The sequence below is a fragment of the Anolis sagrei genome, chromosome 1, assembly GCF_037176765.1.
Source record: "Anolis sagrei isolate rAnoSag1 chromosome 1, rAnoSag1.mat, whole genome shotgun sequence".
NCBI lineage: Eukaryota > Metazoa > Chordata > Lepidosauria > Squamata > Dactyloidae > Anolis > Anolis sagrei.
Window position 1 is genome coordinate 64230968 of NC_090021.1, and position 25084 is coordinate 64256051.

The window sequence follows — 25084 nt, forward strand, 5'->3', positions numbered from 1 at the left end:
AATTATTTTTTTCCAACCACAAATCTTTTTTTTTTTATGTCAGGAGCGACTTGAGAAACTGCAAGTCACTTCTGGTGTGAGAGAATTAGCTGTCTACAAGGACGTTGCTCAGGGGACACCTGGATGGGAGGCTGTGGGAGGCTTCTCTCATTTCCTTGCATGGGAAGCTGGAGCCGACAGATGGGAACTCACTCCACTCTCCAGATTTGAACTGGCAACCTTTCAGTCAGCAGTCCTGCTGGCACAAGAGTTTAATCCATTGTGCCACTGGGGGCTCCACCACAATCTCTGATGAATTCAAAAGTCACCTCTTACAGAACCCCAGAGTTACAGGGATTCCCAATCCAGAAACCCTGCATTTGTTTTTTGAACATACTGATAATACAAAAGCATTTTTTTTTATATTTCAGTGTTGATCACCATCATAAATGGGATAAGTTCTACTTCGTTCATCATTGGCCAGTAACTGTATGTAAGGTAAGTTGTTCTTAATAGGTGCATTACTTGGACATAGGCCTAGCAGGGATTTTCCTCTTCAGAATTTACAGTCTGAGGACAAGGGCAAATTTCAGATAAGGGCTACTGCTAAGCTTTGGAGGGCCCTTCCAGACAGGCCCTATACCTAAGGATCTCATTCCAGATTTTCTGCTTTAAACTGGATTATATGAGTGCGCACTGCCAGATAATCTGGGATGAACAGAAAACTGGGATATAGAGCCTGTCTGGAAGGGCTCAGAGTTTTTTTTACTTGTGTTTCAGATAACTGTGGAGGATTTGCTATTGTGGAAAGACCTCAACAGCTCTCAAGTTACATTTGTAGATGTCTTAAGTTTAAATATCCCTTGGTGCCATGTGTAAGACTAGAGAGTGATGTATGTAGGAACCCAAGCTCAGTTCCCCACTAAGCAGTCTGAATATTCCAGTTCTTTTAGCACAGGAATGGAGGATATGAATAGGCCATGGAGGATATTGGTCCATCATCCCTTACCAAAGACACTGAGGACTGCCACACACAGGGGCGGTTGAAGCAATAGGCAAGATACGCATTTGCGTATAGCGCGAATCTCTTGAGGTGCCTCTGCCTCCGTGGGGTTCCCTCTCCAAAGCAGCAGCACCAACGCATTGGGGACAATGCCTTCCCCGCCCACCTTCCTCCTCCTCCTCCTCTTCCAAGCCCAGCCCCATGCGAGAGACACAGAGACACAAGCCCTTTCTCTCTGGTGCGGCATCTTGGTCTCTCTCTAGCAAGGAGCGCCCTCACGCCCGCCTCCTTCACGGCGCAACCAGGGAGAGGGGCTCTCCTCCTCCTCCACCGCGTGGGCATACCACGCCATCCCACCCCCTGAGTGGGAAAGTGCGAGGGAGGAAGGAAAGCTCCTGGTCCTCCTCCTCCTGCCCACAAAGGGGCCACCCAGCAGCAGGACAGGCAGAGCTCTTGCCTTTGCTCCGCCTGCTCTCTCGCTCTCTGCTCTGCGCCCCCTCCCCTCTCCTCCACCAGCCCTGGAGAACCCTGGGAAAGGGAGTCTTGCTCCAAGAGCCCCCACCCCACAGCACACAGACAACACCGCCCATTGGTTGCCAACACCTTCAGGATGGCAAGGGGCAAGGTGGCTTGGAAATAATAATACAAATGAATCCATTGGTCACCAACACCTTGAGGATGGCAAATGACAATGTGGCTTTGAAAAACAACACCTCCTACCTTTTATTTTTCAGTGATTTGTTTGCGCCGGGGGGGGGGGGGGGGGACCAAAATACTGTTTGCTTACATTTGAAAATTACCTAGGGCCAGCACTGGCCACATGTTGCCCATCCCTTATCCTTCAAAAAGCTCTTCTGAGGCTCCTTGACTAGAGCAGTGGTTCTCAATCAGATGTTTTGGCCTTCAATTCCAAGAAATCCTAAAGGCTGGTAAACTGGCTGGGATTTCTGGAAGTTGTCAGCCAAAACACCTGGGGTCCCACGGGTTGAGAACCATTGTTTTAAAAAGATGGGCATAAGCGTTGGCTGACCTTTGTAGCCACTCTTCCAACATTGTGCTGCCCCACTGTGACATTTGGAAGTGACGTGAAGATGTACAGGGAACTCCAAGCTCAAAGACTGTGAGGATGTTCGGAAACTCCCAAGACTTCTGATTATTGATATTTCCAAAGCCCTGTGCCATGTGGGAAAAGTTCCCTTGTTCATTGTTCATCAGATTAAATGTTGCACATGCCGCTAAATGACTATAATGTTACTTAAGGAGGGGGGTTCTGCTAACAAGATTTAATTTGAATGTGTCAAACTGCTCTGATGAAGTTAATACAAGATATACTGTAACTATTGGGATTTGCAAAATTTGCATCCCTACACTCAGTGGTAGCTTTCATATCACTCTATAGAAGTTTAGGCACATCAAGTTTATTGCCACTTCTGTTTGTTTGCTCACACCCACTCTTTTCCTGCTCCCATCATATCCTTTCCTTTGTTTTCTGGTGTCTTACCTGCGTTCATTCTGCTCTCTTTCTTCTTGCCTCTCCTTGTGTGAAATAAGCTCCCTCTACAAGAGATGCTCCAACTTTCCTGAAACTATGTGGCATTTTTTTATTTTCTGACCTTTCATCAAGAAGATGATATTGTGTTGATTATGCACAAGTATTCATACGTAAAACTCATTTTATGTTCCCTGTGATGAAGACCAAGTTTGATTCTTTTATGTGCTAGATATTGTGTGGAGGGTGGAGTGGGCTGGTGAGCTGTTCAAATTCTGCCTCACACATCAGCTGCCCTGCTTGGGAGATCCACTACAATCCCTTGTGTTACCCAAGAATAAGAATGCATTGCATGATTCATATTACAAGTGACTTGAGAAAATGTTCTGTGAAAAGCTATTATTACAATTAGTCATGTCTCTTCACTAATAGAAACTGTCTTTTAGTTGACAGATATATATTGGCCAATTAATTCTTCTGCAGTAATATGTATGTATTAATGTGTGAAATGCAGGATTTCAAGGTGACATTATTTTGTATTCTCAAAAGTTTTCATGGCCAGAATCACTGGGTTGCTGTGAGTTTTCTGGTCTGTATGGCCATGTTCCAGAAGCATTATTGTCAAAGGCTTTCATGGCAGGAACCAGGCAGAGAAGCCAATGAAATCCACAAGCATGTGGCAATTTCAACAGAAAAGATCATGAAAATGAACAAAATCTGGCTACCCCTATTTAAAAAACTATAAAATTATAACAGTAAATAAAGAACAACACTAAAAAACAGGGGTATTCCAGACAAGAAACAATCGGGGCCAGCTAATCACCTCCCAACAAAGAATTCCCCCAGGCAGTAAGAAGCCAGACCTTGAAACTGCTAGGCCATTAAATGCTAATCAAAGTGGTCAATTGTAATATTCACACTTACCTCAAACAGACAAGAGTTCTTTCTCCCACCCTGGACATTACATAGATATATAAATTCCATTTTCCCAATTTCTAATAGACCTCACAACCTCTGAGGATGCCTGCCATAGATGCAGGCAAAACATCAGGAGAGAATGCTTCTGGAACATGGCCATACAGCCTGGAAACCCCCCAACAACCCACTGACATTATTTTATTTCCATACTGTTGTGTCCTAAGGATTTTAAGTTATAAACGCTTAAAGGTATGGGTCAAAAGCTAATGCGCCATCGACTCTAATGTGCACCTCAGTTCCCACCAAAAAAAAAGTATTTGTTGCTGAATGTAATACGCAGCATCAAACAGTGCCCTCTGTCTACAATAGGGATTTTGCCAGCCAGAAACTAAGACTCAAGTCAACATTTACAGATGTATTTATACAGAAATATTAAACTGTATACAAAAACAAGGCAGCTGATTTTTTAAAGTAAAAAAGTGTACCATTTCAGTAATGATGCACTAATGGAATTGTTTTTATATTTGAAAAGACTTTCCTACATCTGAAATCCAGGAAGTCTATAAGTATATTTTTAGAGGTTGAGCGAGTGCTCTTTTATCCTTCCAATCACATCAGCAGTTTGGGAAAAAATGAGGAGCCAGAATATGTGTTTAGAAAGATAGAAATGGTATTCTGAACAAGAAGGAAGATTAGAGGATGCAGTATATCTGTAGTATGTGTCTATTTGATCACAAACTGGTGGTGCTATCCTGTGTATGGTATTATCTGTATTGCTCTTGTACAGTACTCTTAGGAAGGAAAGGAACAAGATTAGCCTGTTAAAAGCTGTTACTGGGCTTGCTCAGGACATGACTGCAAGCTACTTGTGTTTGTCAAATATAACTTTGTGAGAAGATAAATGACTAAATAACTTAGTTCAACTGTTGCTGGCTATCTTGCATGTAATACTTCTTCATTTCATGGTCTGAATTGAGACATTTTATATATTCCATCAAATTTAGATTGGGTCAGTGATATAAGTGTGCTTCTGGGCACTCAGTCAGTCAGGCAAGTCAAGCAGAGAAAGCAAAACAGTAAAGGATAGAAATCCAAGTATGGCATTAGGTCCATTGGAGATCATGCAGAAGTTTTCTGGGGCAGGGGAAGGGATCCAGGTAGGGAACCCAGCAAGAGAACATAAAAAAGATTCACAGATAACTAGATGAGGCAATGTTTATGAAACCTGTACAGTGGGATCTGGCGTTTGGTTTTGGGACCCCCATGAATGCCACGATCTGTGGATGCACAAGTCCCATGATATTCAGAGGTTTAGCAAAATATATGAAATGGCAAAATCATGGTTTGTATTTGGAATAAAAAAAAAACTTTCTGGTCATGCATGCTTGAATCTGTACATGCAGATTCTGTACCTGCCTAGTCAAACTGTGCTGTCTACTGCTACAGATAAGCTCAAGTGAGCCGCAGAGAATTTCTGGATACATACAGGCGAACAGGTTCAAGTGAAATGCAGTGTACATTACTTTAGGGAGGAGGAATTAAGAGCATAGGTTTTCTAGAAAAACATACTTTTATTCAGAAAATAAAGCTATGATAGTGTCTAGTCTCCTACTTAGAAGAGCTTTTAAAAACCCAGCTGTGATCTGTGTAAGGAGCACAAAAGTACATTGGCTGGTGGGGACAAGGAGAAGGGAGTATTGAAGAGGTAGGCAGTTGGAAAGCATCTAGGTAACAGAGTGTTACATTTGCTCTTCTTGTTCCGTGAGGGATCCCTTATGTGAGAGGAGAAGTGAGAAAAGGAAACCTTTTTTTTTTCTATAATGAAACTTTACTAGGTAGGTCCTTCTGAAGGCAGGATCGAAGAAAATGACACCCAAAACTAGGATGACAAATTATGCTGAATGTTTTCTGTAGTGATGCAAGAATAGAACCTGGCCAGTAGGTCACAGGGCAGATCGCACAATGTATTCATCTGAGATTTGTTTGTTTGTTTGTTTGTTTGTTTGTTTGTTTATACTCTGCTCCCCACTGGCACCCCCACAAGATTGGGACCCAAAACAATTGAGACCCAAAGCTGTTTCTGAAGTCACTTCAAATCTTTCTTAGGAAAACTGCATTCAGGGAGTCTAAGATAGTTGTATTCTTTATGAACAAAAATTAAAACCAGTACAAGAGTTCTGGAATTACAACCACTAATCTTTTTCTGCTTATCAAGGAGTGATGATGGTTTCACCAATAATAATAATAATAACAACAACAACAACAACAACAATCCCCCTCTCCTTGTAGCTCGAAATGGGGCACAACAAGGCTAAAACAGAGAGATAAAACACAATACTATTAAAATACATACAGTGTTCCCTCATTTATTGTGGGGGTTCCGTTCCAGGATCCCCCGCGATAAGTGAAAATCCGCAAAGTAGGGATGCCATATTAATTTTAATATTTATACATTATTTAATACATTACCCACACTTCCTTACCCACCTCCCATCCCATCCCAAGGGCACCTGCCTGGCTCCCTGGCCTCCGCAGAGCCTCCGTAGCCACGCAGGCAGCAGCAGGCCAGGCAGGCAGGCCTTTTTGCCGTGCTTCAGGCCGCCGCACTTCCGGAGTCCCTGGCATCCACTGGACATAAATATTTATTATTTAATATTTTTATTTATATTTTCAAAAACCCGCAAAACAGCGAGTCTGCTAAAAGTGAATCATGAAGATGCATACAAAACCAAAACTGATAAAATGCAGGTCAAAATTCTCAAGTTAGCACTGGCTGGGCAGGCCTACTGGAAGAGATAGTGAGTTTTATAGTCCTGTGAAGAACTCTTGAACTCTGGGAGGTTTACCTTTTGAGCAAAACGGAGTGCAAAATGAAGGCAGCAGGTGCTCTCTGGCTCCACTTTCAAATAAAACTAGATTGCCACAGTACTCAAATCATTTTTCCTCTTATTCCTGACAAACTATTATATTCTCTTTGTGGCAATCTCTTCCAAATTACAGAAGTAAAAGGTGTGTGTTTCCTCCAGTCATCTTTTCTTTAATAGGCATTTCTGCCTTTGACCATCTCGGAGACAATACATCTTCTTCATGAGTCACTGGGCACCGTATTCAGGATTGTTAAGTGAATGATATTGACCCTCAAAAACCGTGTTCACAGCCTAAGCCAAGCAAGCTTCAAACATAAATTGCTTTCCTTGGCAAAATGTTTAGTGAAAAAAAGATGCCTATCTGTCTTAATTGCTGCAGTTCTGCTGAAAGGCAATAAAGTAGTGTTTTTGATCCCTTTGGGAATGTAGTTCCGATGTTACTGAGTGTTGTTTGTTTATGCTACTTATTCTATATGGGTTTTGTTCAGCATAAAAATTGGCTTCCACTGATAAATGCATTGATTTATTTCTTCTAGATGAACGACAATGGTTGTAAAGATCCACTAATGTACTGGACAATCCATGGACTATGGTAATATTTCAAATCTTCTGAAATTTCATTAGACATGGAGAGTTTGTCTCAAATGATCTCGAGAGTTCCTGTCAGTGTTACATATGACCGCTGGCTCTTCTTTATCTGGAGAATTTCTGAGCAGTAGCTTGTCTTAGAAACCCGCAAGAAAGGAAACTGCTTAAAATAAATGATGTCTCAGTTCCTTCAAATAGTCGTAACTCCAATAAGGGTAATATGAGAAAACACAGGATGTTTAGCTTCATGGTAACCAGATGCTCAGCTTGAAATGGTGGTGCTTTTAGTTTTACTTCTATTTATTTTTCCTAACTAAATTATATTTTAGTGCAGTGATTACGCATATAATATGGTCACTTGGACTGTGTCGATTAGCAAGCTGCTAACTCCTTAGACTAGAAAAAAAACATTATGAATGTATCATCTCTGTTTAGAATATTTAACCACTCTATCCTGAAATTGACAAGACAGGCAAGTGTACCAGTGCGCAATCAGTATTTTTCTAAATCTTCATAGTAGTGCTTATATGGTCTTTATCTCTGTTAAAATGCAAACATGGATTAGCAGTCATTCAGTTTTGTCATTCAGTTTTGTTCTTTGCCAAACAATGACAAGACTTCTTACATTAAAAGATGAAACAGAAGATACTGACAGTTGCTTTTAGATCCCAACAAGCATTTTAAACTTCAGAAAATTTCTCAGCTGTTTGTTGTAATAAATACGTTGTGTGGGCGATTTTGAGAACTTTTTGTTGCTGCTTATGTTTTGGCATTTTTATTCTTTCTTTTGAAAAAAATGAAAGGAAGCTGAAACTGTGCTCACATCCAATCTCCTAGAGACATTTTGAACCATCATATTGACTTGGAACTTTTAAAGGCATAAACAGTTGCTCGTAGTATAGCATGTAATATTTTGAGTATTAGTTTTTATAACAATAATCTCAGTTGAAATTTGGTTAACCTTTGTGATTGAGTTGCTGTGAGTTTTCCAGACTGTATGGCCATGCTCCAGAAGCATTCTCTCCTGACATTTCGCCCACATCTATGGCAGGCATCCTCAGAGGTTGTGAGGTCTGTTGGAGAAAGAAACCTTGTCTGTTTGAGGCAAGTGTTGAATGTTGCAGTTGCCCTTGCAGCTTCAAAGCCCGGTTGGTTGCTGCCTGGGGGATCCTTTGTTGGGAGGTAGCCCTGATTGATTCTTATCTGGAATTTCCCCTGTTTTTTGAGTGTTACTCTTTATTTACTGTCCTGATTTTACCGTTTTTTAATACTGGTAGCCAGATTTTGTTCATTTTCATGGTTTCCTCCTTTCTGTTAAAATTGTCCACATGTTTGTGAATTTCAGTGGCTTCTCTGTGTAGTCTGACATGGTAGTTGTTAGAGTGGTTCAGCATTTCTGTGTTCTCAAATAATTTTCTGTGTCCAGGCTGGTTCATCAGGTGCTCTGCTATGGATGACTTCTCTGATGGAATTAGTCTGCAGTGCCTTTCCTGTTCCTTGATTTGTGTTTGGGCGATTCTGCGTTTTGTGGTCCTTATGTAGACTTGTCCACAGCTGCATGGTATATGGTAGACTCCTGCAGAGTTGAGAGGATCCCTCTTGTCCTTTGCTGAATGTAGCATTTGTTGGATTTTTTTAGTGGATTCTAGGATGTGTTTTTTCATCAGCTTCCTTATGCGGTCAGTGGTTCTCTTGATGTATGGTAAAAACACTTTTCCTCTGGGTGGATCTTTGTCTTGACTTTCGTTGCTTGTTTTTGGTCTTTCGGCTCTTCTGATGTCTGTGGTGGAGTCTCCCAATTGAATATGAACCAGGACCAATCATGTTTAGCTTTCAAGATCAGACAAGTGCCCATAGGATATTTAGGACATTTTTTAGTCTATGCTCTTGCTAAGATTTGCCTTTTTAATCATGCCTTTGGAAGAGCCTGACAAACCTTTCTTTTATGAACTACTAAAAATGATCTGGAAATCATCCATATTCTGCTCACAGTATTGTTGTCACTACCTTTCAAGTTAGATTTTATTGATGCTTTGATAATATTTTACTTCATTAAGCAATCTGAATTTTTCTTTTGGGAAATAAAGCAGTATAGCAAATAATAATAAATACATAACATATTTGTTGAATTGTTAACATTTTTGTCAAGGCAAGAAGTTGTCATGTGCTGCCTGCCAGTATGAATTTTTCTAAAATGAACGTATTAGAATGTTTTGTTTTTGTTCTTCCATAGGCCAGATAAAGAAGAAGAGTGTAATAGAACTTGGCATTTCAATATATCTGAGCTTAAGGTATGAATCAAACTGTAGGCTCTTAACGTGGGTAAATTTGATTTGTTCTATTCACTATATTTCTCAAAGTCGACTACAGTATGACTCACTCCCCTTCTGTGGACATGATATCTAGGGTGTCATGTAACCAGGCTACTGCAACACACTCTATGCCTTTGAAGACGGCTTGAAAACTCCAGTTGGTTCAAAGATCTGCTGCCAGATTACTAACCAGAGCTAGTTATAGGGAACGGTCAACCTCCCTGTTTCAACAGCTCCATTGGCTGCCAATAAGTTTCCGGTCCCAATACAAAGGGCAAGTTATTACCTATAAAGCCCTAAACAGTTCAGGACCTGCCTATCTTCATGACCGCATCTTCCCCTCTGAAACAGCACATACTCTAAGATCATCCGGGAAGGCTCTTCTCTCGCTTCCACCGCCATCGTAAGCACTGTTGGTGGGGATGAGGTAAAGGGCCTTCTCTGTGGTGGCCCCTCAGCTCTGGAACTCTCTTCCAAGGGAGATCAGACAGACCCCCACTCTCTCCATTTTCTGCAAGGAATTAAAAACCTGGTTGTTATGTTGTGCCTTCAATTAGGCATCTCACCAAAGAAGTTTCCAACCTCATCTAGGCTCCTGCACTTTGGCTTGGTCCCTTCTAGCACTTCTAACACTTTAATAATGTAATGGCATTAGCCTCCTAACTCAGCTTCCCGTTTTGCCGCACTTGCCCTTGGGCCTGCACAGGAATAATTGCATTTAGGAATCATGAGCCCGAACCCAATTTTTGTTGTTGAGCCATGACACTGGTTTATGATGTTGTCTGATCTGATGTTTTATTGTTTTTGTTGTTTACTGTATTTCTGTATTTGCTGGACATATCCCTTTGTAAGCCTCCCTGAGTCCCTTATTATTATTATTATTATTATTATTATTATTATTATTATAAGGTGGGTTACAAGGTGCTCACACTATGGAATAGAACTGGAGGTCTTACAGCAGTAGTTTTCAACCTGTGGGTTCCCAGGTGTTTTGGCCTACAACTCCCAGAAATTCCAGTGAGTTTACCAGCTGTTAGGATTTCTTGGAGTTGAAGCCAAAACATCAAGGAACCACTGGCTTAGAGAGACCCATAAAATGAAGTGTTTGTAGACCTCCAGTTCTATGGTATGCTACAGGCCTAAGTATAGTCAAAATATAGACTTTGCTATTCTTATCCATGTCTTCAGCTATGCATGAGGATCCCATGGATATGGGGATCATTCTGTACTTGTTTACTTGAGATAGATAACTCTTTTAAAAATAAGTTTCCAGGGATTTGAGATACACGATGTAGTAAAGCATTTTACATTTAGAAAAACACCATTTTATACTGGTGGTCTTTATTGGGATAAAGTACAGTGAACAAATCATGCAAAAATACATCTTTATGCAGATGATTCATTGCAGTTGAGAGCTTGCCAAAGTAGATCTTTAAAAACCACAGAACCAAACCATTTAAAGTCAGAAGTAATTCTAGCATGGTTATAATGATAGAGTCAAATTCAAAATGTGCTGTACAATCTTAGCCATTTTAGGTTTTTTTAAATAATTCAATTTCCTTCAGAACTTGGTAGGTAGAGGTATAATACACCCAAGTAGTCATTAGAAAGTACTTGTGTGTTTTCTTTGATAAACATCACGGAGATCACTGTGCTGCCTGAATTTTCTGACTAGATAACAAGCTTTGCTTTTATTTATATTGCCACATGTCAGCTCTGAGGTTATGGGCAGGGATGCATTAGCAAACCTCAGGTATACTTTTCCCTTCCTGCTACATCGATTTCCCTGGAGAAAACATCAAGATGTCAGACTACTGTCCTCCCCAGCTACGTATTCCAGTGGTCCTTTTGTTTTCTCTGCCTTCTAACAATTTAAGCAACAAAAAAGAGCATTCTGATTTCTGGAAGGATGCTAGTTTCTACTTATTAAGTGGCTGTTACAACAAAGATATGAGCTCAGCATGAGCAATAGGGATTGTCATTTAGGCTAAACCCTTTGAAGAAGCAAAGGTTTCCCACCTTTCTATAGAGCCAAATCTTGGTCTTCATTTTATTGAATCCAAGAGTTTAGCATCCTTGGCTGTGCAATGCAGTTTCAGATTCTGTGTTCTGTTGCTCAGTAATCTGATTGATCTTTAAAAAAATTCTATGCTGCCCCTCAGTTATAAAGTCACTTAAGATGACATTCAGTTTTTAATAATATTTTAATAATTTATGTCACAGTTTCCTTTATTACAGATAAATATAAAGCAGCTTACAGATGATAGCAATAAGAAATATATAACCCCAGAATCATTTAAAACCAAGGCATATATAAATAGTAACACACAAAAAAACACACCAGCTTACACACTGATAGAGTAGCATGGATCATTAAGACTTCCTAATTACTGGAGAATTTCAAGAATTCTATGACCTTACAATATTCAGTTAGTCTCAATAATCTATGTTCCTCAAGCAGTATATAAACTCGGGGAGGAGAGAGGGTCAGCTTATATGTAGCACAAGAATACCATGAAAACATGGTTTTTCTCTCTAAAGTAGAGTGAAAGTAAATACTGACTAGACTTATTCATTATATCATGGACTCTAAGGCAGTGGTTCTCAACCTGTGGGTCCCCAGATATTTTGGTCTTCAAAGCCCAGAAATCCTAACAGCTGGTAAACTGGCTGGGACTTCTGGAAGTTGTAGCCCAAAACACCTGGGGACCCACAGGTTGAGAACCACTGCTCTAAGAGATTGTAAAGTACCCTAAGGCTTCTACTTACATAAGTTAGTTCTTGCAGGAAGCTGTAACATGAAATTTGTTCATTACATCTTTATCAGTGTACAGAACTTGATAGTTTTGCACCATAGCTTTGAAAACGGCATTGCTGTACCTATGTGTCCGCTACAGCACATACCTTGGGAAACCTGATGCAGTCCATGGCTGCATTGTCATTTTTGCCTTTTGATTCTGTAGAATGACTTTTATTGTTGTTGCTGCTGCTAGGATTTAATGGGAGACATGGAACAGTATTGGCCAGATGTTCTTCATCCAAATAACACCCATTTTTGGTAAGTTGTGTAACTTTTATACATGTTGGTAGCTTTATCCCACAAAAATGTATTTTCAACTGATTATTTTACATGGAAATACCCCAATTGCTATATGGAAATGAAACAGAATCACTTCTAGAAATACGCTTTCATGGTTTTATTGTCTTTTTCAAATAGAGATAGATAGATAGTAGATAGTCTCTTTAGTGCAAAAAATATTTATTAGAATCGTAAGCTTGTTAACATGTTAAATCTCCTGAAGGAATCAGTATACTAGAGCCAAGTGTCAGTGACTTCAGTTACTGACATTCTCAAATAAAATTTTATATTTCTAGTATGTTTGGGGAGCAAGGTTTATTTCTTGTTTTAGAGCAGGGGTCCACAATCTTTATAAACCGAGGGCCAGGTCACAGTCCCTCAAACTGTTGGAGAGCCGGATTATAATTTGAAAAAAACATGAATGTCCTATGCACACTGCACATAAATTATTTGTAGTGCTTTTTTGAAAATAATGCAGTAATTGAAATTAAGAACAATTTTAACAAATATAAACTTATTAGTATTTCAATGGGAAGTGTGGGCCTGCTTTTGGCTGATGAGACAGGATTGTTGTTGTTGTTGTTGTTGTTGTTGTGTGCTTTGAAGTCATTTCATACTTAGGTTGACCCTGAGCAAGGGCCGGGTAAATTATCTTGGAGGACCGTATTCGGCCCTCGGGCCTTAGTTTGAGGACCCCTGTTCTAGAGCTTGGCAGTAGTGATTACTGGAAACCTACTTTCACAATTATGACCTCTATGTCTCCATTGTTCACATTTTATCAAGTAATTGATACTTGGACAAATTTGTGTGACTGGCTGTCAATCCGATCTAAACATTTGATTGCAACACTAAACATATTTATTTACCTATTTAATGGTGTATATACAGCCATGTATTAGATGTTCTGGGATACTTGGGTTGGAAGCTATTGCATTTGACATAATGGGAGGATTTGAGGCATAGTCATAGCAGCATATATATAATTCCATAGTGAAAGTCCAAAGTAAAAACTACCATTTTATTTATATAGCACAAATATAAAACATGAACATGTATATGTGCTTATATGTGACTCCGGGCTATCTGTAAACTTATAGAGACTCCATAAATTTCATAGCATTTTCTTAGACAAAGAATACTCAGAGGTGGTTTTGTCAGTTCCTTCATCTGAAATATAGCCTATAGCACCTGGTATTCATTGGCAGCCTTCGATCCAAGAACTAATAAGAGATGACCTTTTATTAGCTTCCACGATCAGACAAGATCTGTTGCCTTCAAGGTATTTGGGCATATAAAATGTGCGTGCAATAATTTTTTAAAATCAAAGAAAAGTTGAGAATACAGAATGCAATTTGCTATCATGTGCCTCTGGGCACACTTTTTAAATCAGTCTTTGAAGATTGAGCATGCAGACTCCTGGCTTACTATTTCCACCATAGTTGCTCCTGTTTCTCTAATTCTGTAACCTTGAAATGAAGGAGAGGGAAAAAAAAGTTACAGAAAATTCTGTATCTTTGAAAGGAAGAAAAATCAGCTTCAGTGCTGATGATGTTTATTAAGGGAAGGAATCCAGCAATTGACCTTTGCTAGTTCGTGATACAGTCAAGCTGGTGACATTATCTTTGATATGCGGCAAATGGAAATCAGCTAGGAACAAGGATGAAATTATATTCTTTTCAATTTGATTAATGAGAAGAAAGATAGTTTTTGTTGTTATATTAGAGCTATCTGGATTTGTGGTTTCCATAGTTTCCAATTTCTTATGAGGCAGAAACGACAGAAACACTGAATCTCTACACTTGGCAAGATTTTCTCTGAAGCTGTCCTAACAGTTACCTGTCAAACTGGAGATGGATAGCACTATGAATCCAATCCTATTAAGAATACTCCACTGACACAGAAAATGTTTGCTGCCTGAATAATAGAACATGTTTTAAGTGCTCCAGATCTTGGGGGAAAGGTATGAAAACCTATAATTCCAATATTCTGATATAAGTCAAGGGTAAGGCTAAATTAAGGAGCCTATTAAGGAAAGTTTCCTATGTCCCTTTTCCTTCTGATACCCACTACACTCCAAAGGAAATCCTAAACAAATGGTCAGAAATCTTCTTTAGCCCTTGAGATGGAGCATGGCATTGCTGGAAAAGGGAGAAACTCTCAACCTGTGGGTTCTTAACTTGTTGTTCCCCAGGTGTTTTGGCTTACAGCTCCCAGAAATCCCAGCCAGTTTACCAGCTGTTAGGATTTCTGGGAGTTGAAGGCCAAAACATCTGGAGACCCACAGGTTGAGAACCACTGCTCTAAATCAACTGGAGGGATGCCCAGATTTAAGGTAATTTTTAAAGGCACTGGTAGTAGACTATGAACCTCATCACGTACGGTTCAGGAGAGCTCACTAAACTTCATTCGATACATTTTTTAGAAATGAATTTCTCCACTGAGTTTAATCCAATATCTTGTTTCTTTTATCTTTCCTTTTTAAAAAATGCTTTTCAGTATTTTTTTAAAGTGTTGAGCTACACATAAATTTGTACTAATTGGCTAAAATCCAAGTTGTAACCCGCTGCTACTTGAAGAGGCTACTGCCACAATCTGCAAAGTAACTCTGATGGGCTGGAAATCCTCCAAAGCAGGGGGAGGCTGGAACAGAAGGGGAAGAAAGTCCCCATGCATATCTGGCCCTAGGTACAAAAGCATACCATTAGATCTTAGCCATAATATTCTTTAGTGTTAATGGGCAATAGCTTCAATGGAAGATTCTGAGATTCCTTTTATACAGATGTTTTTGTCACGTTCCCAGACCTCCTCATTTTAGAGCTGATGTTAAATTAAACAGAAGCAAGATAAATCAAAATCATATTTACTTATAAAGAATACTGAGGTCTTAAGTCTTTCAAGGTCTGGCCAAAATAACAGAATAGTAATGTGTGAACAGAGTAACAATGAAGACAAGCCAAGTACTATAGAACTAGTTTAGGAACAATAACAAGCAATACCCAAGGTTACAATCAAGTAGTCATATACCAAAAGTTCAATTCAAAGTTTATAAATCAAAAACCAAGAATGCAGGAATACAAACTGAACTCAGAGTTCCAAAGCCATGCCAGATAATCAGGAAATACAAACTGAAGTCCAAGAAGTCAGTCCAGAATGTAGAGCCAAGGGTTCAGAATACAATGGGGTCCAGAACAAGGTAACAAGAACCACGGTCAGAATCTAAAATTCTAACCCAAGGGCAGCAGAGCCAAGGTCCAGTACAAAGGTACAGTGATGCAATGTGATCTGCTTTGAAGACCTATTCTTTTCTGGGTACTTTTATCATAGGACCTCAGCTGTTGCTTTCAACAAGCCATCTCAGGTAATCCCAGAAGCCTATAATGCTTTCCTTGAGGAGGAGGTTAGATTAACCCCTTCCAAGGTTGCTGCAATACTGAGATCCTCCTCTGCTGGAGACCTGCCCCCAGCAGCAGCTGAGCCAGGGCAGACAGACTGCTGACCATTATACCTTTACTTGCTCATATTGTAAAAACAAACTTTAAAAAATGAGTGCTATATTATGTACAATCTTTCCACACGCTGATATGAAAGAAGTGTTCTCTTCCTCACGCCTTCCTAAAACGATTTCTGGAAAAAAGCATTGCTCGTGCAGTTCTGAAAAAGAAGCATTGCTCTTGGGATTTAATGGCTGGTGGAGGATGTGAATAGCAGAGACTTTCAGAGGCAAAAGTGTTGTTGTTTAATTAGGTTTAAGATTTTAATTGGGAATTTTATGTTGCACAATTTTTTCTGGACATATTTATGCTTAAAGATGTAGCATTTTGTTTTGTTTTGTTTTGTGTAGGAAACACGAATGGGAGAAACATGGAACTTGTGCAGCTGAACTGGAATCTCTTAATTCTGAGAAAAAGTACTTCAGTAAAGCACTGGAACTCTATAAAAAACTTGATCTGAATAGGTAGAGCAAATTTTCAGACTTCTGCAACATCTGATCATTCTGTGATTAAAATAAAGAGTCCTTCACAGGTGGATTGATTCAGAAAGAACTCACTGAAGATTAGAATCTGGTTTTGGCCAATAGCAATATAATATGCAAATAGATACCATATTTACTCAAGTCTAATGCTCACTTTTTTTGGTTAAATCAAGTCCTGGGAGGGACTTGGAACCCCAGAGAAGCACGAAGAGGCTTCTTCCACTGGTGGCGACACCTCAGGCCTCTGTAGAGTGGAAGAGGAGGAGCTCCCAGTCATTCCTTCTGCTTAGACATAGATTCTGCTTCCTGGGCAGTCCTCGAGGTCTCCCACCCCTGTAGGATCAATACAGTTTGACACCACTTTAACTGCCATGATTCAATGTTATATAACCCTTGGTAGCTGGCCTCATTCACAAGGCCTTCAAAACCTCCACCTTAGTTTTGAAGGCCTTGTGAATAAAGGCAGGTGAGAATTGTGCCTGATGGAGGGCCATGGCTTCCCAAATACCTCATTCACATTGCTTGTCTCCCTAATGAGCTATGCCTGCATTGTTGGGTGAATTACATTTGAGGACAAATCTATTTTTGGTAATGTATACCTTCAAAACTGAGGTGCACATTACATTTGATGGTGCATTATGCTTGAGTAAATACAAGATTTCCCCCATTGCTCTGTGCAACTTTGATTTTTAAACTGTCAGTGCTCGTTATTTACATTGGCCTTCAACTTTAATTGTTGGCGAATATAATGTGCAGTGCAATGCAAATAGCAATTATTAGGCAGTAGTCCTCATAAATTTTAGTGAAAATGCCTATTATGAATATGGTTTGCTAACAAACGTGCTTCATGGACACACACATACGCCTAGCTATGATAGGTGAATAAGCAAAATATCATTACTTGGAACAACTCTCATAAATAAATGAAACATTTAAGCTGTTTCTCTTGTAGGCTAGGCAAAAATGAAATACAGTACACAGGGAGCTGTGTAGAGAATAAAGTCTCTGCTGATACAATCTATATTGCTTTGAATGTATTATGTTCATGTGGATGCTAGATACAATCATCATATCACCTCACATAGGCTAAGAATGCCCAGTTCTGTCCATTAACTATATCTTAAACATAATAGAGGCAGACAAACATTGTGTTATAAATGCATGCATGCCATCACTACCCTTCCCTTTAAAGAACTTCTGATAAGTTTTCAAGGAGCCCTAATATTTCCTGGAACATTGTTATCCTGCACTGCCCTCAGTAACTGATTGCATATCAGCCATCTCATTCTTTGCAAAGTTTCATGAATACAAGTAAAGTCCTGAAGTTAATAAATGTCCTTGGTGAGAATATTTTGAATAGCATGATGTATTTCATGGGAGACTCATTTCTAGTCTTTCAGTTTCATGTCAGTAGGCCAGCATTGCTGACAAGGAAGCAGAGGCTAACCTTTGCAACACAAAACCTGTCAATTGCAGAATAACTTATGGATCAATGAATACTTTCCTCCATATTCATTGCACACACAATAAGCAGTATAACAGCTTGTTAGGACAAGACAGTGATAGAAAGTAATGTCTGCAAAAATGCTATTAGAAAGGCCAGATAGTTGACAGAAAGTGGTTTTTCTAGTTACATTTTTCTTTCTAACCTTTATATAGCCTTCTCAGCACAGTGATTATTGACATACAGGAACATGTAATAGATTCTATTTTTTCATTGCTAAATGAATGTTTTCTCTTTCAGTTATCTCTTGAAACTGGGGATAAAGCCAGGCAGCACCTATTACCAAGTAAGAAGAGGCATGACTTTGCATTGTACTCTTTCATAAAGGAGGAACCTTGACATATAGTTATAGCTTGGTCTCCAGAATATCTATTTAAAAACTCTGTGTTTTGCCATGTGAACCTGCACATGCTTTTTGTTCTTTGGGTTTTCTCTTGGTCCCACTTTTCCCACAAGTACATTGGATAGAGGGCACAAGAGATGGTCTTTGCCGTGACTGCTCCCATGCTGTTAGTCCCTCCCATAAGAGGCTTTTTTCCATTTAATTTGTAATTTTCCTTTAATTTATAGGCTGTATTTCTTCTGGTAATAAGATTACATTTTTTTCAGTATTATAATAAAAGTAAAGGTTTCCCCTTGACATTAAGTCTAGTCGTGTCCAACTCTGGGGGGTCGTGCTCATCTCCATTTCAAAGCCGAAGAGCCGGTGTTGTCCGTAGACACCTCCAAGGTCATGTGGCCAGCATGATTGCATGGAGTGCTGTTACCTTCCTGCAGAAGTTGTACCTATTGATCTACTCACATTTGCATGTTTTCGAACTGCTAGGTTAGTAAGGAGCTGGGCTAACAGCAGGAGCTCATCCCTCTCCATGGATTCGAACCGCAACCTTTTGGTCCTCAAGTTCAGGAGCTCAGTGGTTTAACCAGCTGTGCCACCGGGGGGCCGTTTCAGTATTACTTGTATAATGACCCTTTAATGTCACAGTTAATTGATTTTTAGCTTTATTCATGTAAATTGCCTTGGGTGCTGCAGTGCAAGAACACTAAAGATGCACATACTTACATTATATGGTATGTTTGTCTTAAGGACAAAATGTATTTAAAATTGTATTTGGGTTACTAATCTCTTTCCATATTGCCAGCAAGATTTTGCATACAAAATTTTTTATATGAAAATGCCCATTTGGTGTTTTGAGACTTTCAATGGTTTTATGCTTAAATCTTCAGATGGCTGCCATCAGAGAAGCTCTTACAAAGGTTTATGATGTAACACCAAAGATTCAGTGTCTCCCTCCAGAAGAGGTACCTCTTGCTTTCTTAACAATTTCCTAATTAATCTCCATTCCCTAATTTCAAAGACATTTTATCTTAATATTTGGAAACCTGAAATGGGACTAGGAAAACTGAGCCATCTTGTAAATTAGTATACATTATATTAAGCTGTACTATTTAATAGTTCTGTAAAATATGAGAGATGGAACTACTTCCCCAAATGTATTTTTGTTCATGTCTGTATCCTTTTCAGAATACATTAATTCTGATTATCTAGAAGACTTCTTATAATTTTCTCTCTCTTCATATTACTCCTTGAAGTAACCAAGTGTATCCAAACCAAAGACAGGAACATATGTACCTGAAGACACAGGATGTTTTCTTTTTAATTAACCGTGATTGTCTCAGTTAATGAATAAATGACAACTCATTCAACATTAAAGTACATAGAATTCAAAGACATATTCAGGTTAGTCTGGGATATCAGTATGCAAAGAAATCTGGTAGCGTTTTAGAGACGGAGAGAATTAATTTGGTAGCATGAGCTTTTGTAGACTGCCTCCTTCCTCAGATGCATTGGAGCACATAGTATGGGATTTAGTACAATTGTTGTTTTTCTTAATTCCACATTTGTGATTCATTGCTCTTGTTGTGGAACATTTCATAGCGATAGACAGCTGCTCGTCTCCCTACCCTTCGACTCCATAAACTGTCAGTCTCTGAAATGTTTTGACTGTTATTCTCTTCTTGGGAAAATGGCAAGTTAAAGATGCTTTGAGAGCTTAGTATTGCCTGTGTTGTCAAATGTATTTGACTTTCACAGGAATGAATTGATGTGACTCTCGTATGATTATGCTGAACGTGAATTGCTGTTGTTGATGATGATTATGTTGTTTCAATCCTTTGAATTAACTGTGAGTCCTAAAAATTGTTTTAGGCATGGCAAGAATTTACTTTTAATGCCTAGGAATGCTCTGCCCGACTTACCCGTGCAGAGACGTTGTGGCAGTGGATGTCCTCCCGCCTGCCATGGCATTAGTAGGGGGCTTCTCCTTCCCAAAAGCCCCCCCAGTGGCAGGAAAGTCCTCGCTGGTGGGGCAGCCAGCCAATCAAAGGCAGTCCTTGCTTGCCACCTGATTGGATATAGCCAGCTGCCCCCAAGCATCGGGCAGCCTCTTTAGGCTGCTTCAGGCCGTGTCAAGCAGTGGGTCCGATCCCCAATCCAGGACCCATGCATGGCTGCCAACCCTGATTTCTTCTGTAACCAATAAACAAGTTGTGGCCTTTTGTCATCCCAATCCTGTTTGTGTGTAGTAATTGGGTTTGCAGGCAGGAGGCATTAGTCACACATGCCCATGCAATAGGCTTTGTGGATAAAGCTTTCTACTTGCTGTTGAACTCGGAGAGTAGCAGGAAATTCTGGGAATTGTAAACCAACAGCATCTGGAGGGTTATATAATTCCCATTCCAGCTCTATAACATGTGGCTTTCTCCACACACTTTAGCCAGGGGACAGACTATTTCAAACTACCTAGTACTTCTGTATCAGATAAGGAAAATTGAGAAATACAGTTTCGAAGTTAATGTGTACAAAGTTGGTTTTTTTTAGTCATGTCAGGAGCGACTTAAGAAACCAAGTCGCTTCTGGTGTGAGAGAATTGGCCGTCTGCAGGGGACACCCAGATGTTTTGATGTTTTTACCATCCTTGTAGGAGGCTTCTCTCATGTCCCTACTTGAGGACCTGGAGCTGATAGAGGGAGCTCATCTGCACTCTCCCCAGATTCGAACCTGCACCTGTCGGTCTTCAGTCCTGCCGGCACAGGGGTTTAATGTACAAGGTTATCATTATACACTTCTCTGGATAGTGACCATTTTTTCCTGGAATAAAATTACATTGAGATGGATAACACTACTGACATTTGTGAGGAATAATTTCCTATTGAAGCCATTGACATCTTACCCCTGCCTCCTTTCCCCCTCTTCCTATGGTAAAATATGGGTTTTGTTTTCTATATGTCCGTACAGTTTGAGGAGATAGATTGTTTTCTGAAATATACTGTTTCTGCTCTATCAGATAATGAAAATACACACTGATTAATTTCTAGAAATGAAACAATTAAACAGTATAAAATAGCTGAATTGGTTTGAATTAATAAGTGAATCCCTTATCTGTGAAAAATTAGTCACTTCAAATAGCGTCCACATTTTCCCACCACAGAGATAGAGCAGCTTCAAAAAGACAGATTTTAGCTAAGTAGTTCTAGGACATGTGCTAAGACATTTTAGTTTATGTTTCATATATTTCTTGGCCATCTTGACTAGATAAGTATTCTCCATTTTAATTTTTAAAACTGGATGAGTAATATTATGTACACTGGGTACTCATTTCATTGAATTGTTTCTGTAACTATAAATGCAGTTGGCTTCTAATTAAATGCAGGCATTCACTCTTAACATTTATCTAACTTTCCTTTTAATCCCACAAAGAAAAAGCTAATAATATTTTTCTATAATGTTTCCTATATATCATTTTCTCTTTTGCAGCTATAAACGTTGTGGTCTTTCAAGCTTGGAGCTCAAATTTTGCTTTATTTCTCTTCCTCAGGGTCAACCACAGATAATTGGTCAGATTAAATTCTGTCTCACCAAGGAGTTTGACATGAGAAACTGTACAGAATCAAAGGCTCGTTCCTTTTCTGCCCAGAAAGATAAGTTTTTCAAGATAGAAGATCTCTCCAACTGCAACGATACCCTGACATATTATCCTTCACATATAAATGCTTGGAAGCACTTTGTGGGAAATACTGTTTAACTTGTCATGATGTAAACAAACATCATTGTTCAGAGACAAAATGTTATCCCAGAAGAATATTGGGAAACTGTAATGTGTAAGTCTTCCTTATAATGGATGCATGTGAACAGAATAACAGTAAGGTTATCAGGGTTGTATAAATGGATTTTTGTTTCTGGGAGAAAAACATTTTGCATTTTTGCTGCTAAAATATATTTTCATCTGGGTTTTGAAAATGAACTTCATATGTTTCTGAAATTTATTTTTGAAGCTGAGTCATTCTCTCTACTTCTGTCTGCAAGTGATTGTAGTAAAGTAGGTTTCCAACTTAGTTGGTAATTTCATCAGGGTTTTTTATGTAATATCTTCCTGTATCTTAAATAACAGTATGAAAATATTATTAATATCTCAAGTTCAAAAGGTAGTTTTGTGAGAATTGTGTCTTTAGAGAATTAACAACTACAACAATGTGCATAATATAAAAAAACTATTTTAAACATCACATGCCATGTGGTCATTTGTTACATCAGCAAGATGTCTCTGGTCACAGTGGCAATTGCAATGGCATATGCCTGGTTTCTTCCAGAGTCATATTACTGAATTTATCGAGTTGATTTACAACATGGCGGGGAAAATGCGGCCCTCTAGATAATGTTGGACTGCAACATGTATCAGCCCTAACCTCTAAAAACAAATTAGCAGTCCAACAACATCTGGAGGACTACATTTTCCACACCAATACTCTAGAATAGTGGTTCTCAACCTGTGGGTCCCCTGGTGTTTTGGCCTACAACTCCCAGAAATCCTAGCCAGTTTACCATCTGTTAGGATTTCTGGGAGTTGAAGACCAAAACATCTGTAGACCCACAGGTTGAGAACCACTATTCTAGAGTGGTTCTCAGGTAGTTGTCCCACCCTGCTCATTCCACAGATATATAAACCCTTTTTCCTAGTTCCAACAGACCTCACTACGTCTGAGGCGAAACGTCAGGAGAGAATGCTTCTAGAACATGGCCATATAGCCTGGAAAAAACCTACAACAACCCAGTGATTCCAGCCATGAAAGCCTTTGACAATAACAATAATACTTTATTTGTACCCGCCGTATCTCCCCGAGGGGACTCAGGGCAGTAATGCTATAATATGGGATTTTTTTTAAACTCAAGTAATGCTATAATATGGGAATTTTTTACTCCAGAGAAAAGGTAAAAGGGCCAGTATCCATTCCTAGCCTATCATTACTTTCTTTGAAAGGGGGCAGGGGGGTTGTGTATGCAAAGTCATTGTGTTTTATGCCAAATACCTTTTCCCACAAAATTGCTGTATTTTACTTGACATACAATTGGGGCTTATCAAAAGTATTTTGTTTTTGTTTTGTTTTTATTTTTAAAAAATCAAAAGTAGGATATTTTTGTTTAAATCATAATAAATATATTCATTTATTCATGGATATTTAGCAATATTTTATAAAAGAATGACATCATTCTATTATAAATGATGATTAAAGAAAATCTTCTTTGCTATGATTTAAACTAGTGAAATTGGGTCCCTCAGAGAAGGGTTTTAAATTATGGTTAAAACAGTGTTATTAAAATCAACCCAGACTGCAGTGTTTTTCATGCAGATGAAATTTTCACAAACAAGTCTCGAATTTAAAAAAAAATCATTGAAAAATGCAGAAAAGTTTTTATATTCTCAACTACATAAGAGACAATTTAATTTTCTTTTTTTATTTTCACATGCAGAGAGAAAAGAAAACTTGCATCCCTTTTGTTGGTACATGTCACAATGTATTTACACACATAGTGCATAGTTTTAGGCAATTTTTATTTTGGGTATTGTCATGTAACTTTTTTCAACAAGGTAGATTACAGATCATTAGGTAGGTTACAGTTTTGATGGTAAAGTGATCTCTGCAAGCCAGTAAATATGTTCTTTCTGCGACGGAAAATTTACTCTCTCTTTGTATATAGACTGATAAATATTTCACCAATATAAAAAAAATCCATGTATATCTTGTTGTGTTTCTTTTTCAATAAAATTGCTTTACTGTCCTCTTTTCTAGGTAAGTTTTTTTAAAAATGAACACAAATTAGATGCTGTCACAAATTGTTTAAGTAAACAAATTTAGAACTTTCTTTTTGCACTGACTTTTTTCTTGTAAATTTACCATCCTATAAATTGGTTCTTCTTTTTTTTCTAGGCAAAACAATGTTCATTTCTGCAGAACTTGAAAACTTTATTGATACCTTTAGTCATTTGGGACTGTAAAGTCAAGGACACAGATTTTCACCTGAGCTCAGAAGCTGATACATTTGGGGAGGGGGGCTTGGCATGGTGATTTCCAAAAGTGCCCCTCTCTCAGCTAACCTGTTTTTCCCCCCTTTATATTTTGGGGCAGCCAAAGCACAATCTCATGTTGCAACCAAAGGAAAGAGCTTTGCCAGTCACAGTGCAACTGTGATTCACATATTTTCATGTATTTATTTATTTACTTCATTTATACCCTGCTTTTCTCACTCTGCAGAGGACTCAAGGCAGCTTACAAACTCCGGAAAAAAATGAATGCCTCATCATAGACATAGCAATAAAACCAATATAACAATAGACATACCCACCATCAAACATATTTCCTCCCTTGGTCATACTGGCTAACTGCTAACTTCAACTCTGGAGTTGCCTTTGTTGCTTACTCTATTAGGGAACTGAAATGGCTTTCTGCTCTTTTTTTGTTGGATTAATACCCTGCCTTTCTCTCAGAAGATGGTTTAGTTCAGCTCAAACATAGCGAAGGGGGTGCGTACTGTAGGACTGAAGCCTCCAAATATTTCCTTTGATAAGAGTCAGGGTGGTGATTTTGCTCCTTGTCAAGGAGCATGGAGCAGAGCTCAGAACCACAAATCTTTGCCCTGTGCTACAGTATCATTGCGCAGAATCAGATAGGCAATCGTTATTCTCAACTCCAGGTTGCCTGGTTGGGAACTTCCTATGTAGGGCACATTACAGCCATCTAGTAGTGAGGTATCTGAACATAGCGTTGAATTGCTATAACATCCAAGTGATGTTCTTGAATACAACATACAGTAAATTATTGTCTGCTAATTTGATGAATTTTGTAGTTGTGTGGCTTCATGTTTCCAGCTTATAGTGACCCTAAGACAAATCTGTCACAAGGGTTTCTGGAGCTGAGAACATGCAACTCACCCAAAGTCACGAAGGGGGTTTCCAAGGTAGAGGAGAATTGAACCCTGCTCTCCTGAGTCATAGCCCAATGCTCAAACCACAACACCAAACTGGCTCTCAATTAT

At 39.0% G+C, this 25084-nt stretch overlaps 1 protein-coding gene across 2 annotated transcripts in view; it reads left to right on the plus strand.

Moving 5' to 3' along the window:
- RNASET2 (ribonuclease T2) overlaps nt 1–23913 on the plus strand; it is a 32127-nt gene extending 8214 nt beyond the window's left edge. For both annotated transcript variants that reach the window (XM_060753721.2, XM_060753720.2), the window contains exons 3-10: nt 411–477; nt 6793–6848; nt 9078–9135; nt 12150–12214; nt 16077–16190; nt 17953–17998; nt 18940–19014; nt 21591–23913. In XM_060753721.2, the coding sequence (XP_060609704.2) occupies nt 411–477; nt 6793–6848; nt 9078–9135; nt 12150–12214; nt 16077–16190; nt 17953–17998; nt 18940–19014; nt 21591–21797 (688 nt within the window). In that variant the 3' untranslated portion in view covers nt 21798–23913. The remainder of the gene's footprint in view (nt 1–410; nt 478–6792; nt 6849–9077; nt 9136–12149; nt 12215–16076; nt 16191–17952; nt 17999–18939; nt 19015–21590) is intronic.
- Nucleotides 23914–25084: the final 1171 nt, after the last annotated feature.